The sequence below is a fragment of the Pelecanus crispus genome, chromosome 1 (assembly GCF_030463565.1).
Source record: "Pelecanus crispus isolate bPelCri1 chromosome 1, bPelCri1.pri, whole genome shotgun sequence".
Taxonomy (NCBI): domain Eukaryota; kingdom Metazoa; phylum Chordata; class Aves; order Pelecaniformes; family Pelecanidae; genus Pelecanus; species Pelecanus crispus.
The window spans coordinates 227393320-227410960 of NC_134643.1; the positions used below are offsets into that span (position 1 = coordinate 227393320).

Genomic DNA, 17641 nt, shown 5'->3' on the forward strand with positions numbered 1-17641 from the left:
AAGCCATGGGCTTGTCACACATGTGGGCCCATGTGGACAGTCCCACCTGATGCCAGCGAGAGTCTAGGACCAGACTGTACTGTGCAAAACCAATCCAATGTTAATTTTATCTGCTGGCCCTCCAGGAAGAGGACAACACAGCATTCATTTTATTTTAGATTTTGAGTACCTCATTACTGTATGGGGCTGATGACTGTCCCTTAGTCTAATAACTGGGTGGCTTTGGGGCACAGTTCTGAGTCTGACCAAATCAGAAATGGAGTGCACACCAAATAAAAGGCAGAAACAAGTAGGGAATCATGCTTATTTTTTTCAGACTGCTAGCAGAAATATGCGATAAAACCTTGTCTGCATGGCAAAAGTTGGATGGTTTTGCTATACCAGGCACTAGCACTAACAAACTCTTGAGTGCAGACACTGCTTATACCAGAAAAAAGAATTTTTTTGATATGTAGCTGTCGTGGTTTAGCCCCAGCCAGCAACTAAGCACCACGCAGCCGCTCGCTCACTCCCCCTACCCCGATAGGATGGGGGAGAGAATTGGAGGAGTAAGAGTGAGAAACACTCCTGGGGTGAGATAAGAACAGTTTAATAATTGAAATAAAGTAAAATAGTAATGCTAATAGTAACAGTATAATAATGATAATAATAATAACAACAATATCCAAAGCAAGTGATGCCCAATGCAATTGCTCACCACCCGCCGACCGATACCCAGACAGTTCCCGAGCAGCGATCGCTGCTCCCCGGCCAACCCCCCCCAGTTTATATACTGAGCATGACATCATATGGTATGGAATAGCCCTTTGGTCAGTTTGGATCAACTATTCTGGCTGTGCCCCCTCCCAGTTTCTTGTGCGCCTGGCAGAGCATGGGAAGCTGAAAAAGTCCTTGACTAGCATAAGCAGTACTCAGCAACAACTAAAAACATCAGCATGTTATCAACATTCTTCTCCTACTAAATCCAAAACACAGCACTATGCCTGCTGCTAGGAAGAAAATTAACTCTATCCCAGCCGAAACCAGGACAGTAGCATACCGCATACCCCAAAAGAAATAAGCTGTCTGGGCAATGCAGCATTTCTACTATTGTCAGAGCTGTCTTGATCAGATTGCTTGTTCACATAAAATAATTCAGCCCTAAGAAACAGCCTTGCAGGGATGCTCTTACTGCACACAGGATGAAGTCTGTCCTCTTGTCTTCTTCTTGGCAACCATCTTTACAAATCTGAAGAGCGCTATCTGGTCTCTTATCTGCCTGCTCCAGATAAAACTGTCAATAAATTCTTCCAGCCTTACCTCTGGTCAATACTATCACTTCCTGCAGTTACCATATCTTCGAAAGTTGTGACTTTTTTTCCACCCTCCTACGTGACAGGGCATCTCAGTCCAAGGTGTTTCCCACTAAGAGGGGAGGCAGTCAAAGAATAAAAGCATTCTCACTAGTATAATTTTGCGAACAGGGTCTTGATGCACTGTAGGATGCATTGATGCACTTAAAATCATGCAAGAAGTCTGGGATACAGTCAGGTACTGAGCTCTGCCTTCAGCTGTAACTGGTGACCTGACCTTAAACCAAACGGTCTAATTGTAACTCTAGCTCTGCTATGTGCACAAATTGGTTCATGCACATGCTTTCTCAGTTAATATAGACATAAGAAATGAGGAGCCTGTAACGTCAGTAAATTGGTTTGCAGACACAGCTTCCAGATTCTTTACTAGCAGAGTGGACTGGTGAGCTGGTGTCATCAGTCCTGTGGTACCTTGGCATCAGAGCAGCTCGGATGCACCATGCCATGAGGGTGGTATGAAATGCCCATCCCAGGCATGCAGTGAGATGCTAAACCAAAAGAAGAAGCAAAGGATGAACAACTCCTGGGGCTTGCTGAGCTTCACCTTATCTTTCCCTCCTTCAGCCTATGCAGCTCCTCCTCGCTCTCTGCTGTGGGCAGCAGCATCTCCTGAGCTCACGGTGTCCCTGCCAGAGAACATTGTCCTGGCAAGTGATTCCTCCTTCAAAGTGCTTTTCACATCATCTCCAGCAATTGCATTAGTACCGCAGGGCAGTTAACTGACAGAAGGAAAAAACATGAGATTAAGCTCCCTGTGAAAGACTTCCAATGGCTTTTTAGTTTTAAGATTAGTCAGCCACAAAGACATTTTAAGGAAACCTGCTATGCTGGGCAGGCCCAGACGCTGTTAGCAACAGTCGGGCAGCGGTCCATAATGCTGTCAGAGGCACGAGCTCACAATCAAGCAGATACAACCCCGAAGGTGCCTGCAAGGATGGCAGGGTGATCTCGGCCAGGACACCACGAGCATTCGCTGTAGGCAGCCCTGTACGCTGTGAGACAGCAGAGAGACACTTGGCAAAAAACAAAGGCATGACAGCCCAGACAGTCCCAGCCCTGTGCTCTGCTTGGGGCTTCTCCAGGGGACCCGTCCATCTCATCCATCTTTATAAGAAAGAGTTCGTTTTAAGTAGATTTTAAAATCACCTGCTTTATGGCTTGGGGGCAGAGGCCTGGCTGGCGATTTTTGGATGCTCAGAGCTCCCAGTGCAGGGGTTGTCTGTTGAGGAGGCTGCTTGGCGGCACAGGGTGGGAGGGGAAATGTTTATCACAACATGCCAACTCTGTAGCTTTTTTCCAGCTCACAGAGTCAAAGGAAGATCTCCTTTCCCCTAGTGCACCCACAGCAATACCTTGCAGCATGCTTATCTCCAACTTATCCCCAAAAAAACAACTAGGGGCCCTTTTTTTGTCTGCCTGGGATGGATTTCACTATGCTCAGGACTCCCCTTGAGCATCCTTCCATGTTCCTTCCTGCTGTTCCTCTCGGTATGGGTGGAAGATCCCCGAAGTCGTTCTTCGTCTCTTGGCCTCACACTGGGCCATGCCCACTTCCATGGACAGGAACCTTCCCTTTTTTATAGCTAAACCGTCCCAACGATGGCAAAAGGCAACTACAGCGACAGCTTTCTGAAACAAGCAGAATTTATTGGTCACTCTGATTGCAGCAGGCAGTGTCCCTCGCAAAGCTTTACCAGAGCCCTTATCAGCAGGACTGGCAGCTGTACCGAGCCTCTGCCGCTCTGGATCCAGGCCAGCCTCTTCTCTCTCCTCTGAAACATGCAATTTCTTGTGTCTTAAGCCAGTAGGTCTCAAGGTTGCCTTTGTTCCCACTTTATTTGCTGTGATCTTCCTTTCCCAGCTGAACAACCCTGTCCAGGCTCATCCCACTCTCTGCCATCATCTTGTGGTCTTCTAGCTGAGGGCAGGAGCTCTCTCCTTATAGAATCATAGAATCATCGATTCGTTTAGGTTGGAAAAGACCTTTAAGATCATCCAGTCCAACCATTAACCTACACTACCAAGTCCACTCTAAACCAATCAAGGGTAGACTAGACTAAACCATGTCCCCAAGTGCCACCTCTGCCCGGTTTTTGAACCCCTCCAGGGATGGGGACTCCACCACCTCTCTGGGCAGACTGTTCCAATGCTTGACCACCCTTTCCGTAAAGAAATTTTTCCTAATTTCCAACCTAAACCTCCCCTGGCACAGCTTGAGCCCATTTCCTCTCGTCCTATCGCTAACTACTTGGGAGAAGAGACCAACACCCACCTCACTGCACCCTCCTGTCAGGGAGTTGTAGAGAGCGATCAGGTCTCCCCTCAGCCTCCTCTTCTCCAGGCTGAACACCCCCAGCTCCCTCAGCCACTCCCCATCAGCCCTGTGCTCCAGACCCTTCCCCAGCTCCGTTGCCCTTCTCTGGACACACTCCAGCACCTCAATGTCTTTCTTGTAGTGAGGGGCCCAAAACTGGACACAGTATTCCAGGTGCAGCCTCCCCAGTGCTGAGTACGGGGGGACGATCCCTGCCCTGCTCCTGCTGGCCACGCTATTCCTGACACAAAAGGCAGTTGTAGCAGTGTTGCCTGTCAGACACAGGCACAGGGTGTCTTTGCCTGTCAGACAAGCTGTCTGTGTAGGATAGAGGGGTCATAAGTGCAAATCCCTGCTTTATCAGGAGAAAGGCAGAAAATTTATCCTAAATCATGAAAATCAAGGATTTCATCATTCTGAGACACCGACATGTCTGTCTTTGTTGCTTTTTAAGTTATTCCTGGAAAAGCGTTGCTGAAACTGATGTGCTATCCTTCCGTTACAGTGAAAAAACATTCTTCCATTAAGTTAATCTGACTAAAAAAAGCTCTGATTGGTCCTGTTTAAAAGTTGCCCTCATCCCCTCCTCTTGGGATCATACACATTTTCTTTTAGATATCGTATTCTGATGAAAATAGAATAGAATCATAGAATCATAGAATCATCTAGGTTGGAAAAGACCTTTAAGATCATCCAGTCCAACCATTAACCTACACTACCAAGCCCACTCTAGACTAATCAAGGGTAGACCAGACTAAACCATATCCCGAAGTGCCACATCTACCCGTTTTTTAAACGCCTCCAGGGATGGTGACTCCACCACCCCTCTGGGCAGCCTGTTCCAATGCCTGACCACCCTTTCCGTAAAGAAATTTTTCCTAATTTCCAGTCTAAACCTCCCCTGGCGCAGCTTAAGCCCATTTCCTCTCCTCCTATCGCTAACTACTTGGGAGAAGAGACCAACACCCACCTCACTACAACCTCCTTTCAGGTAGTTGTAGAGAGCGATAAGGTCTCCCCTCAGCCTCCTCTTCTCCAGGCTAAACAACCCCAGTTCCCTCAGCCGCTCCTCATAAGACTTGTTCTCCAGACCCTTCACCAGCTTCGTTGCCCGCCTCTGAACACACTCCAGCACCTCAATGTCTTTCTTGTAGTGAGGGGCCCAAAACTGGACACAGTATTCCAGGTGCGGCCTCACCAGCGCCGAGTACAGGGGGACAATCACCTCCCTGCTCCTGCTGGCCACAGCATTCCTGATACAAGCCAGGATGCTGTTGGCCTTCTTGGCCACCTGGGCACACTGCTGGCTCATGTTCAGCCGGCTATCTACTAACACCCCCAGGTCCTTTTCGGCCAGGCAGCTTTCCAGCCACTCCTCCCCAAGCCTGTAGCGTTGCATGGGGTTGTTGTGACCGAAGTGCAGGACCCGGCACTTGGCCTTGTTGAACCTCATACAGTTGGCCACGGCCCATCGATCCAGTCTGTCCAGGTCCCTCTGCAGGGCCATCCTACCCTCGAGCAGATCGACACTCCCACCCAATTTGGTGTCGTCTGCAAACTTACTGAGGGTGCACTCGATCCCCTCATCCAGATCATTGATAAAGATATTGAACAAGACTGGCCCTAAAACAGAGCCCTGGGGAACACCGCTCGTGACCGGCTGCCAACTGGACTTAACACCATTTATCACTACTCTCTGGGCTCGGCCACCCAACCAGTTCTTTACCCAGCGAAGAGTATGCCTGTCTAAGCCGTGAGCTGCCAGCTTCCCGAGGAGGATATTATGCGAGACGGTGTCAAAAGCTTTGCTAAAGTCGAGGTAGATGACATCCACAGCCTTTCCATCATCTACCAGGCGGGTCACCAGGTCATAGAAGGAGATCAGGTTGGTCAAGCAGGACCTGCCTTTCGTGAACCCATGCTGGCTGGGCCTGATCCCCTGGTTGACCTGTACTTGCCTGTGGAGTTCGCTCAAGATGAACCTCTCCATAATCTTCCCCGGCACCGAGGTCAGGCTGACAGGCCTGTAGTTCCCCGGGTCCTCCTTCCGGCCCTTCTTGTAGATGGGCGTCACATTGGCAAGCCTCCAGTCATCAGGGACCTCCCCTGTTAACCAGGACTGTTGATAGATGATGGAAAGTGGCTTGGCAAGCTCCTCTGCCAGCTCCCTCAGTACTCTCGGGTGAATCCCATCCGGCCCCATAGACTTGTGAGCGTCCAGGTGGCATAGCAGGTCATTAACTGCTTCCTCCTGGACTATGAGGGCTCCATTCTGGTCCCTATCCCTATCCTCTTGCTCAAGGGCCTGAGTACCCTGGGGATGACCGGTCTGGCTGTTGAACACAGAGGCAAAGAAGGCGTTAAGTACTTCAGCCTTTTCCTTGTCCTCGGTGACAATGTTCCCCCCCACATCCAGCAAAGAATGGAGATCCTCCTTGGCTCTCCTTTTATTGCTGATGTACTTATAAAAGCATTTTTTATTGTCTTTTACAGCACTGGCCAGATTGAGTTCTAGCTGGGCTTTTGCCTTTCTAATTTCCTCCCTGCAGGACCTAACAAGATCCCTGTACTCCTCCTGAGCTGCCCGCCCCTTCTGCCAAAGGCGGTAGACTCTCCTTTTTTCCCTGAGTCCCCGCAAAAGCTCCCTATTCAGCCAGGCCGGTCGATTTCCCCTCCGGTTGGTCTTACGACACACGGGGACAGCCCGCTCCTGCGCCCTTAAGACTTCCTTCTTGAAGAGGGCCCAGCCTTCCTGGACCCCTTTGCCCTTCAGGACTGCCTCCCAAGGGACTTTCCCAACCAGGGTCCTGAAGAGGGCAAAGTCTGCCCTCCGGAAGTCCATGGTAATAGTTTTGGTGCCCCTCCGCTTAGCATCACCCAAAATTGAGAACTTTATCATGTCGTGGTCGCTAAGCCCGAGACGGCCTCCGACCTCGACATTTCCCACAAGCCCTTCTCTGTTGGTAAACAGCAGGTCAAGCGGGGCACCTCCCCTGGTAGGCTCGCTTACCAGCTGCATTAGAAAGTTATCCCCCACATGCTCTAGGAACTTCCAAGACTGCTGCCTCTCTGCTGTGTGGTATTTCCAGCAGATGTCTGGCAAGTTGAAGTCCCCCACGAGAACAAGGGCTAGCGATTGCACAAGAGTAATGGTAAGAGAATTTTCATTGCTGATTCAGAAGATGCTTTTGATCAACTTCTTAAAAATATGTCAGTACTAAAATATGAAGGGCCAAATTTTTGCCTAATCTAAGCTGGCTTCAGTGAATCTCTACAAATTTATATCCTTGCATGCATCACAGGTTGAGAGGTTTAGGGCCAGAGGGGCCCTTGCTTGCCCTGCAGCTTGGCCTTCTGCACAGAATAGGTCAGAAATCCACACCCCCGGTGATTTCAGCAAGCTCGGAGGTGCTAGGTGGGCTGGCATGTGCCCATCGCTGCTTTAGAGTCCAGTATCCCCAGACTTCCTACTGGAACTCTGTATGCGAGGGACACCCCAGCATCACTTTGTGCATGGAGGTCCAGGACCAGCCCCGCCGGGCAGGCAGGAAAAGGCAGCAGTGAGCAGGCTGATGCCTTTTGGAGAGAGCCCAAATAGCTGGGAAAAGTAGCATCCCCTGGCTGCCTTTCTGGAGCATGATGCTCCCAGCAGCCTGGAGCCCATCTTCCTCCTTTCATGCCCTTTTCTCCCTCCCTCCCAACCCACAGGCAGCCACAGAGACACAGGAGCACAGTAAGAAGTCCAGAAAATGTGTTTGTTTTAATTGACTGTTACAGACACATCTGCTTCTGGCGGGTTTAATGGTACTTGTAGGCCAGAGCATGGGCTACCACGCCGACCAGCTTCTGCCAAGTGGCCTGGCAGGCAGGAGTGAAGTCCTTGGTGAAGTGTGCAGCCAGCACAATGATGAGGATGTCTCCCAGGAGCTGGAGAAGAGAAGGAAGGAAATCAGGTCAGCGCAGTGTCGAACACCCCTCCGCCCTGCGCAGGACCCAGGGACCAGGGGCTGGAGGGAACCCAGCTGCTCTGGTGGGTGCTGGAGGCTGCGACCCAGGGAAGCTCTTTTAGCTGAATTCTCTGCGCAGGAAGAGTCCTGTGCTGACTGCATGCACCAGTATCCACCTCCTCTTTCTCTGCTTCATCTCACACCTGCTTTTTCCAGCCTCTAGACTTTATTTACGGACCTTTTCTGTCTTTTTTCCTTTTTTTTTTTTCTGCTGTGAAACCCCATGCCTACCCCATGAGCAGAGGGTTAGGTCAGTGCAAGGTCTACCAGCTACATCCACAAAACAGAGGCCATCAGCCACATCCAGCCCTCTCAATCCCTTCCAGCCTGAACTGCTGCCTCTCTTCACCTGCAGTGAACTCTCATCCCCCTGCACCCAGACCTCTTTTGCTTCATTCCCCTCCTGCTCCTCTCCCTCATCTGCTGAGCTTGTCCTCACGCTCAGACCTGTCCTTCTGTCTCTAATCCCAGTCTGCTTCTCTTCCCATCAGTGTCCAGTCCCTGACCATCCCACTTGCTTTTCCCTCTCCTCCCATGTCTATCAGCCTTGGAAAAAGGGGAGATGAAGTGGTCCCCATCGTCGGGGCCAGGATGTGCCACAGAGAGCCTGCACATGGCACCAACACGGCGGCAGCACCCTTCAGGCACTTCCTTCCATGCTCTCCACCCTCAGCCTCACTTGGCCTCCCTGCATCCTTCTCCCACTTTTCTCAAGCCATGCCTGCACGAGCCTCCAGGCTTTCAGAGCATCTCCCTATATTTGTCCCCAGACCCCTCACAGCCTGGAGCCTGGCATTTCCCTGGCATTATCAAATGCCCAACCTTCCCCTATCCCCCATTTTCCATCCAAGCTAACCCCTTTCTGTTTGGTAACTAAAATACATGTCATCTATGCTTGTTTGAAACCCTCCAGGCACTGAGATACTCTGCAGGATGGAGGGAGAGAGGGTCAAGCCCCAAGCACAGCTCACCCTGAAGTTCTCGGGGTCCACATGCAGCTTCTCACAGTGCAGCTCGGACAGCTTGGCATAGGTTGTCTTGAGGTTTTCCAGGTTCTTGACGGCTTCCCCGAAGGAGGTGAGCACTTTCTTGCCATGGGCACGGACCCTGGGGTTGCCGATGATGGCGGTGGGGCTGGAGAGGTTCCCAAAGTTGTCAAAGAACCTCTGGGTCCAGGGGTAGACAATCAGCAGCCTGGGAAGAGATGGAGGGGCACAAGCAGACACAGACATGTTAATGCTCCCAAATGCAATTGCCACAGTTTCTCTATCCAGGGTGCAGCTGAGCAGATGCCCAGGAGCTGGACCTACCTGGCCAGAGCCTCGGCACCGCATTCCTCCACATTGACCTTGCTCCAGAGGCTGGTGATGAGCTGCTTCTCTTCAGCTGACCAGTGCACCATGGTGGCAGGCGGCTTTGCTCAGAGTTGCAGGAGGACACAGACCCCGTAGCTGAGCCACAGACCCCACAAAGGCTTTTATCCACTGACAGCAGCTCCACCCCGTCCTGCGCTGCGGGGTCATTGGCTGGGGCCCGGATGAGGGTCCCCACCAGCAGTGGGTCGGGCTGTCCATGGAGTGGTCAGTCTGCAGTGAGGTGTGGTCTTCAAGGAAAAAGCCCTGTCACTTGCTTAACAGGCAGGCTCAGGACAGAATACCCTCTTATCTCCCTTCCCCCCCTGCCCCCGTGACTGCCTGCTCACCGCAGGCATGCACATGCCACCCCATGCCCTGCAGCCTGCACCCTGGGCACTGACCCATGTGCAAGGTGCTTTACAACAGCTTCATGCCGGCAGCACTCAGCCTTTGGGTCCTCTGCAGGATTTACAGGCTCTCTGAACTTGAGGGATATTTCTCTGATAGGATAGATGACCTGATTTATGAACTTAGGCACTTCACAGACCCTTCTGCATGGGATAACACTCTTGGGGATGCGGAATGCTGTTACCCTTGGCCGCAGCTCTGCAGCTGTGGACACACAGACCCACAGAGAAGTTCCTACCCTTTTTCCTAAGCAGGCACCTTTCATCAGGAAAAAGTGTGGAAAACATCATCCTGTCAGTCCAGTTCCTCCATACCTGAACTATGTGCTGGAGATCCACAGACGTGCAGCCATGCTTGGTGCTAAGGAAACAGAAATCCCCTCCTCATGCTCCAGGTCTCAAGGAATACCTGTGTGGGATGCTGGTGCGGGGGCAGGCTGTGCCTGGGGGCAGGCTCCTCTGCTCTTTTAATGTGTGTACAGTATTAACCAAGGCAGACACTTCACTAGCCTGTCCCTGCTGGGAAATTAAATGCCTTGCATAAGTATAGCAGGACCCGCCATGTTACAACCAGACCAGCAACATCCATTTCCACCAGTTCAAGATCTAACCAAAGACTTTTGCTTGACTCTGGGTGTCACTTTCCCATTGAACTACACGGGTGTTTTCCTGTTTTTCAGGCGTCAGGTGAAGCTGTGCTCCCATGCTCAGAGAGGCAAAGCCAGGATGCATGAGGTGCAGGGCATCTTGACAAGACCGTGGACTTTAGGTCTGTCTGTAGGCAGTTTAGGAGGTTTCATCCAGACCTCTGACCCATTCCAGTTACAGATCAATACTGGTCCATTGATCTCATTGGAGCCACACTGAGCAGTGGCACAAGCCCATCACTATCATCCAGTTGGGGCGGTTCACATCTGTAGTCACATATCAGCTCCTTGCCACAGGGTCCTAGGAGGAATTATTCATTTTTTAAAATTTCTGAATCCTAGGCAAGGCCCACAGGCCCCTTTCAGCAGCAAGCGAGCCACCGGAGTGTTCTGATAACACAATGTGGAGGGGAGGCTGCTCAGTGCAGATAAATGTATCGTGTAGGTGGCCAGCGCTTGCTTTAGCTCCTCACCTAAAGAGCAGACACACAGTCATATACCCTCGGTTCTTAAGGAGATCTGAAGACTTCAGAAGTTGTCAATTTTCAATAAGACAGGACTCAAAGAGTGAAATCAAATATGTGCAACCCTAAATTCACAGGCAGATATTCACATCATGTGAGCCAGCCAGCCCATACAACTGAGCACAGAGCTGCCCAAAACAGCTGCACGCTCAGCTGGCGGATGACAATAATTGACCTAGCATTGCCTTTTCATTTAGTACTTCTCTCGTCCTGTAGTCTGCATTTCCTGTCAGACCCACACCGAAAATAAAATCCAAGCTACATCTGGGTCTAATATTAGCAATGCATTTGTCTCATCTGTGATAGGAGTCTCATTTTCAGCTCTGCAGAGCTGAACTTTAAAAGAGAAAATATAATGATGCTTTTCGTCTGCATTTGAACCAGCAGCATGAAAAAGCTTGGGGAGGGGTGGCAGAGAGCAGGAGGAGTGCAAAGCTGGGACAAGCAGGACAACATCAAACAGAGGCTTGGAGGAGAGTATTAACTGCAGTATTACTATTAACAAGAACCTGTGGTTAAAAAATGCTGGTTTTCTGGACTCTGCAGAAAAGCAGGCAGAGACATGGCTTGCAGTGAGAAACCTGAGGTCCTGGTCCCATTCTTTGACCCATTCTGGTCCGGTTTTGCTGGTGCAGTTGCAGGAGCAGGACCACTTCTTCACAGGATGGTTAACGATGGCCACAAAGAGCTGAGGGGAAGGGGAAAAGCAGAGGAAAGAGGAGGAAGAGAGGCTGAAGTCATTCCAGCTCGTTTGGTGCTGCTTTTCTGTATTGATTCCTTTTAATGGCTTCTTTTATACCCCCAGTAATTCTTTAAACTCTTTAAATCCCGCAGGACGGACACTCATAGAGAAGGAATACTAGCAGGTGAATCAGCCAGCTAATTGGGTTAGGGTCACATCAGAGACTTGTACGCCTCTGGATGTGGAGAGTCCGTAAGAGCAATGACCTTTTTTTACAGGCACTCTGGGCTGCAGATTCATGTATGAACTTCAGCCTACTCCTACCCCACCGGTCCTTTTGGCTGTGTCCAGTATAGCACTGGTGCCTTGATTTAACTTGATGGCCAGAGCTAACTTGCCCCCATCACACTGCTAATGCAGATACCCTGTAAAGGGTTGCTCCAGAAATGGTGCTTGGGGCAAAAGGGGGCTTCAGGTTACTATCCAGGTGAACCCCAAATTAAGGACCAGAGCAAAGCCTTACAACATGCTTACAGACCGTAAGGAAACCAGCAGAATGGCAGCTCTAAACCCATTCGGGGTGTGGTCAAAGACTAACTCAGGGAAATGCAGAGCAGTAGCAGGCTGCTCTGAATCACCATAATTTATACAACTCTTTTCCTGGCTGGGACTGTCTGGTTACTAGCCTGAACATGAAAGCCAAGGAGAATTTCTGAAAACACAATTTTTTTCCTTAGGAGGGAAAGAGAGCATAGGAAAGACCACAAACAGAAGAGGTACAGGCGCACCACGGTGGAGATTCACAACAGATTGGAGTTTTACAGCAAGCAAGCAGAGTGCTTGATGTTATTACCGCAAAGAGAGTTATCTAATTTAGCTGTGGCTCATCGCCCAAGGCACTCTGCTTTCAACACAAAGATATTTCAAATTGTTTCTGTGCCGTAACAATAAACTAAGGGGAAATATAACTGCAGGTTAAATGAATGCCTCTCTGCCCCGAATGTGGATCTCTAATTTCAGGATCCAGGTTTAACCCTCTGTACCCTCTAGGCCTGGCTCCAAGAGGTGCGGAGCACCGCTTGCTCTGACTGCTCTGGCCTGGATTTCACACCACGTAATGACTTACTTATCACGCAAGCATGGGCCTCAGTGTTTTAATTGCCTTAGAGCTTTTTACTATATTGCTTTGGTTTTGTAGGAGATCATCTGGGTCTGAAATCTGGGTCTCGGGTGACGCTGTCTAGAGGTTGGGGGCTGGTTGCAACAGAAATGCACGGAGAACCTCCCAGGCACAGCAGGAGATGTGGCCTCACCCTGTTCATACAACCCTGTCCCTGTGTCCCTGTAAAGGGATTCACCAGGACATTCTCAGCCCTAAAGCCAGTCCAGTGTCAGCCTGTGGGGGGTTCAGAGCTGAGTGAGGTGAAGGAATGAGAGGCACGAGGTCAGGCATACGAGCCAGGATATTCAGGGAAAAGCTAAAGATTTAATTAAACAGCTTCTGAGTTATCCCTCAACACGAGAACTCGGGCAAAAGCAATCCAGAAATAGGCAAAAGCAGCTTTTTTATCCATGACGAGCTGTCTCCAAGGCAGTTTCATTTAAGGCAGTTGTTTTTCCTGCCTATAACCTAGTTGATGGTTTGCTCTCACCCCTCACCCTCACTGGGGTTTTCAGCTGCTCAGCACAAGAAGGACTCAGGCTCCTGGAAGGAAGGTCCAGCCTGTGGCTTCCTACCAGAACCTCTGCCCTGGGCTGCAAAACGAGCCCACGCAAGCTCTGGGCTGGAGGGGACACCCGAGTGGGATGGCTCGAGTGAGGGACGTGGTTGCTGCAAAACTTCCCCGGGGTGCAGAGGGGAAGAGCAATGGGGCAGGGGTTGAGGCAGCCAGATGGGGCTTTCCAGCTGTGAGCAGGTGTGTGATGAGTCCCCATCGCAGCACGGTGCACATTTTGCTGCTGGACCGTGCTGCACCATTGCAGCACCACTTCTCCCAGAGCAGGGCTCTGCTTTGCTTTGCCGTGCTAAGGCCGGTGTAGCATCTCCAATGCAATGTGGCACGACACCCAACTATCAGCCTGACAGGGGCTGGCTGGGACTCCACCGCCCTGGCCATGCCCAGCTCCTGCTCTATCACTCGGGGGCAGCTCATCACCACCCACGCCCTGCGAGCCCTGTACCAGATAGCTCCTCACCACCCTTGCTGCAACTCGAGATAAAAGCCAGCGCCCGGCCACGCTCAAGATGTGACAGCCTGTTTTCTGCCACTGGATTTAGCAGAAATTATTAGTGGGGCTGGGGTCTGGCTCTGCTGCCTGCTGGCATACGGGCAGCCATACAGGCACACCTTCATCCACACATCAGCCACCGTTTGCTAGTCACACCAGTGTGCGGCCCTGGTATCCATGGGGTAAATTGAGTTTTCCTACCATTTTTTCTCTTAGGGTAGGTGAGAGGTGTTACAGGATAGGATTTCAGGATTTCCTTCATCATTGCCTAGTGCCCAAAGGCAGCTTTCACACCAGTGCGAAGTGTGTACCATCAGGAGGATGGGAGCTGACTGTCAAGCACCAAGCCCTCCCCTCTGCTCCTTTAGCAATGTGGGGATCCCTAAATGTGTGTTCCCCAGGGCCTATGGGCACTGCCAGAGCAGAAGGTGAGCAGAGGAGAGAGAAAGGGATGGAAAATCAGACCCACAGAACAGGTCCCTTTATAAGTGATTATAATACCATGGGATAACCATGAATTATAGCTCCCTGGTGTCCTGGTTTCGGCTGGGATAGAGTTAATTTTCTTCCCAGTAGCAGGCATAGTGCTGTGGTTTGGATTTAGTAGGAGAAGAATGCTGATAACACGCTGATGGTTTAGTTGTTGCTCAGTGCTGCTTATGCCAGTCAAGGACTTTTCAGCTTCCCAGGCTCTGCCAGGGGCACAAGAAGCTGGGAGGGGGCACAGCCAGAAGAGTTGATCCCAACTGCCCCAAGGGCCATTCCATACCATACGGCATCATGGGCAGTATAGAAACTGGGGGGGTTGGCCGGGGAGCAGCGATCGCTGCTGGGGACTGGCTGGGCATGGGTCGGCGGATGGTGAGCAATTGCATTGGGCATCACTTGCTTTGGATATTGTTGTTATTATTATTATCATCACTATTATATTGTTATTCTTATCATTACTATTTTACTTTATTTCAATTATTAAACTGTTCTTATCTCAACCCAGGAGTGTTTCTCACTCTTACTCCTCCGATTCTCTCCCCATCCCATCGGGGTAGGGGGAGTGAGCGAGCGGCCGCGTGGTGCTGAGCTGCTGGCTGGGGCTGAACCACGACACCTGGTTAGGAAACCTACAAAGCAAAAAGCTGTTGGGCATCAACGCAGCCCTGCGTGTGACACTGTGTCCCTGCGCTGACACACTAAAATCCTGCAGTGCAACCGCCCTGCTGTCTCTTGCTGGCAGTTCAGCTGGACTGTGGCTAATCCGAAAGTCCTGATCCTTGGTGGTGTGCAGTATCCCTGCAGTTCTGCAGACACAAACAGTGTCTGGAGTTGGGAGCTGTCCTGGTGCCTTCACCCTCCTGTGTCTCTGCACTCTGCCAAGTCAGGGGGGAATTCCCCTGGACTCCACTTTTTTGCAAGTGCCGTTCTGCAGGGCTCAAACTCACAGTTGTCAGTTCAGGAGAGCAGAAAGTGGCCAGAAATACCCATTGCCCAGGGCTGGACCCTGCGTGCTTTACAGGCCCAGGAAGGGAAGAGCTGCAGAGCCAAATAGGTGCTGGCACAGGAGGTCAGGATCAGCCCATGGAGCACAGAGGGTCTGGGCTCGCTGGCTGTGGGATGGGCTGGGGAGGGAAATCCCTGCGGGAGGGAGCCCAGCCATGCCAGGCAGGTTGGAGACCATCCTCGGGACCTTAGACAAGAGGCATGAAGCCTCTGCCTCTGAAAATCCTGGGGCTTTTGCAGTGCTCTCAAGGCACACATGGCTCCAAATCTCAAGAGCAGGCACCAGCCACCTCCTTTGCTCAGCTGCTAATGGTGTCCAATGCTGCCTTCCTCCACCGCTTCCCCCAGCCCTTGCCCGTGCTCCTGCCTTGGGGAGCACTCTCACACCTGATAGGTAAGTCCGCTCTCCTCTCCTCCCCATGTCTTTCCTCACCTGTGGTCACTAAGGGAGTCCAGGCCACCTTGGACAAACTGAGCTGGGTCTTGCTGCAGGAAGAGCAGAGGAGCTTGCTGCTCCAGGAAGATGCTTGGTTGTACTCGTGCTGGGCAGAAGTATAGAATCATAGAATCGTTTAGGTTGGAAAAGCCCTTGAAGATCATCCAGTCCAACCATCAACCTACACTACCAAGTCCACACTAAGCCAATCAAGGGTAGACCAGACTAAACCATGTCCCCAAGTGCCACCTCTGCCCGGTTTTTGAACACTTCCAGGGATGGGGACTCCCCCACCTCTCTGGGCAGCCTGGTCCAATGCTTGACTACTCTTTCTGTGAAGAAATTTCTCCTAATATCCAATCTAAACCTCCCCTGGCGCAGCTTGAGCCCATTTCCTTTTGTCCTATCGCTTGTTGCTTGGGAGAAGAGACCAACACCCCCCTCACTACAACCTCCTGTTAGGTAGTTGTAGAGAGCGATAAGGTCTCCCCTCAGCCTCCTCTTCTCCAGGCTGAACAACCCCAGTTCAGTGTGGAGAGCAGGTAACCCTCCACACATCGAAACCCCAGACTTCCGAGTAAGAGCAAATGGCCTCGCTTCCTCCCTAACGAGGCTCAGGCATCCTTTTTTCTAAGGAGCAGGTTAGCTCCAAGGGACCCAGCCAGTCCTCCCAGCACTACAGCTGCTGCAGGTCTGGCTGGCTCTGCCTGTCATTGCTTTGCAGAAGGCTCCCTTAACCACAGGCCCCCCAAAAAGCCCCCAGCACTGGATGGGAACCACGAGAGCTGTGTCCCAGACCTTACAGTCCTGGGGCACTTGCTAATGAAAGATGTCCCTGTGAGCAAGGAAGGCTCCTATGGGACCAAGAAGTGCATTGCTGAGCTCAGAAAAGGAATTTTCTCCTCCTGTTTGTGGCATAGGACCAGCTGGGGCAGGAACATGTCTTCTGCATGGGTTTAATTCCCCCGACGCCTTTTGAGCAGTTAATGCTGGCAATGGACAGAGCCAGACCTGTTTCTGTGGTGGGACTTGGTTTTAGGAAGGCACAAAGGCAGACCTGACTCCCACCTGGCACCCGCTACTTTTTCAAGTAGCAAAAGTGGCTCTGAAAATGGGATGGCACCTGGGGCAATCCCTCTGCAGCCGCTGAGTGGCTGCTTGAAGGCTGCCTGCACCGGGCACCCCTCACATGGGAGAGCAGCCCCTGCCCTGAGCGATGCACCAAAGCCCTGCGTTTGGGGCGGCCCTTGGCAGAGCCTCTCTGCAGCTGCTGCGCCAGAGGCCCCGCTGTTCGGCAGCTCATCCCAGCACCTCTGTGGTCCCAGGACTCGTGGGTGAATCAGGGACTGGCCTGAAGGTCGTTATTAATTTTGCTCAGCCCTCCACAGCACCAAGCCATTATCCCAGCATCGTGCACTAGGCAGATCCCCTTTCTCCCAGGGAGTTCCAGATAATGGCATCTCTGTGGGGCTGAGCTGAGATGGAGGTCAGGGAACGTCCCACAGACCCTGTTTCGCTCCAGCCCAGATGGACACTTTATTTTGAGGGTCCTCTTCAGACACCCAGGCAGAAAGGCAGCTCTGAAACCAGCACCGCCTGCCTGGCAGAGCCAGACGGGGCTCTCACTCCCATGCCCAGGACTCAAGCGCATTTTCCGCAGTGGGGTGTTTCAGCTATTTCTGCTGTATTGCTGTGGCGGGTTCTTCCATCGCAAATCGAGTGCGATGAGTTTGCACCAGCACGGGGCAGGGTGCTGAGTCACAGCAGCCTCTCCCAGCCCAGCTGCAGCGCGGGGCTGTGGCGGGGTGATAACTCAGACAGCACAGACGGGAGCCTGGCTGCGCAGCGATAAAGCAGCCCTTGGCCGAGGAGCCGCGATCCCCTTTATGCTGTGTCAGACTTCTGACACAGCAGAAAATATTTCTGCTGAGGCAGTGGGGCAACCAGCTGAAAAATATTTAGCTTTTTTTTTTTATTTATTTTTCTTAGCAGAACCAGGAGAGAGATGGTGGCCCTGGATTACCCGGGCAAGCGCAGGCTGTTCACCCCTGCGGCAGTGTGGCTTTTATGTCTGCCCTCCATCTCTGGGGCAGAGCCCATGGCAGGCTCAGGTGACTCATATTCCCAAAGGGATATTAGGACGTGTCCTTATAACCAGGCCCTCTTCTTCATCCTCCCCTTTTGCCCTGTTGCA

The 17641-nt window shown here is 51.6% G+C and overlaps 1 protein-coding gene across 2 annotated transcripts; it reads right to left on the reverse strand.

The window, feature by feature from the left end:
* Nucleotides 1-7298: 7298 nt before the first annotated feature.
* LOC104025616 (hemoglobin subunit rho) lies at nucleotides 7299-13192 on the reverse strand. 2 transcript variants are annotated; one of them, XM_075727785.1, is made up of 4 exons: nucleotides 11116-13192; nucleotides 8984-10383; nucleotides 8645-8867; nucleotides 7299-7593 (listed from the first exon to the last, which is right to left on the reverse strand). In XM_075727785.1, exons 2-4 carry the CDS (start codon nucleotides 9073-9075, stop codon nucleotides 7465-7467), a joined length of 444 nt encoding a protein of 147 aa, XP_075583900.1. In that variant the 5' UTR covers nucleotides 9076-10383; nucleotides 11116-13192; the 3' UTR covers nucleotides 7299-7464. The 2 variants fall into 2 exon arrangements, with proteins under 2 accessions (XP_075583900.1, XP_009477923.1); XM_009479648.2 differs by having other exon boundaries at nucleotides 8984-13192.
* Nucleotides 13193-17641: the final 4449 nt, after the last annotated feature.

Coding starts and splice junctions, on each gene's coding strand:
- LOC104025616 (XM_075727785.1), bottom strand. CDS start 9,075: ATGGTGCACTGGTCAGCTGAAGAGAAGCAGCTCATCACCAGCCTCTGG. Junction 8,868..8,983: donor GGTGCCGAGGCTCTGGCCAG/GTAGGTCCAGCT, acceptor ATCTCTTCCCAG/GCTGCTGATTGTCTACCCCT. Junction 7,594..8,644: donor TGGACCCCGAGAACTTCAGG/GTGAGCTGTGCT, acceptor TCTCTTCTCCAG/CTCCTGGGAGACATCCTCAT.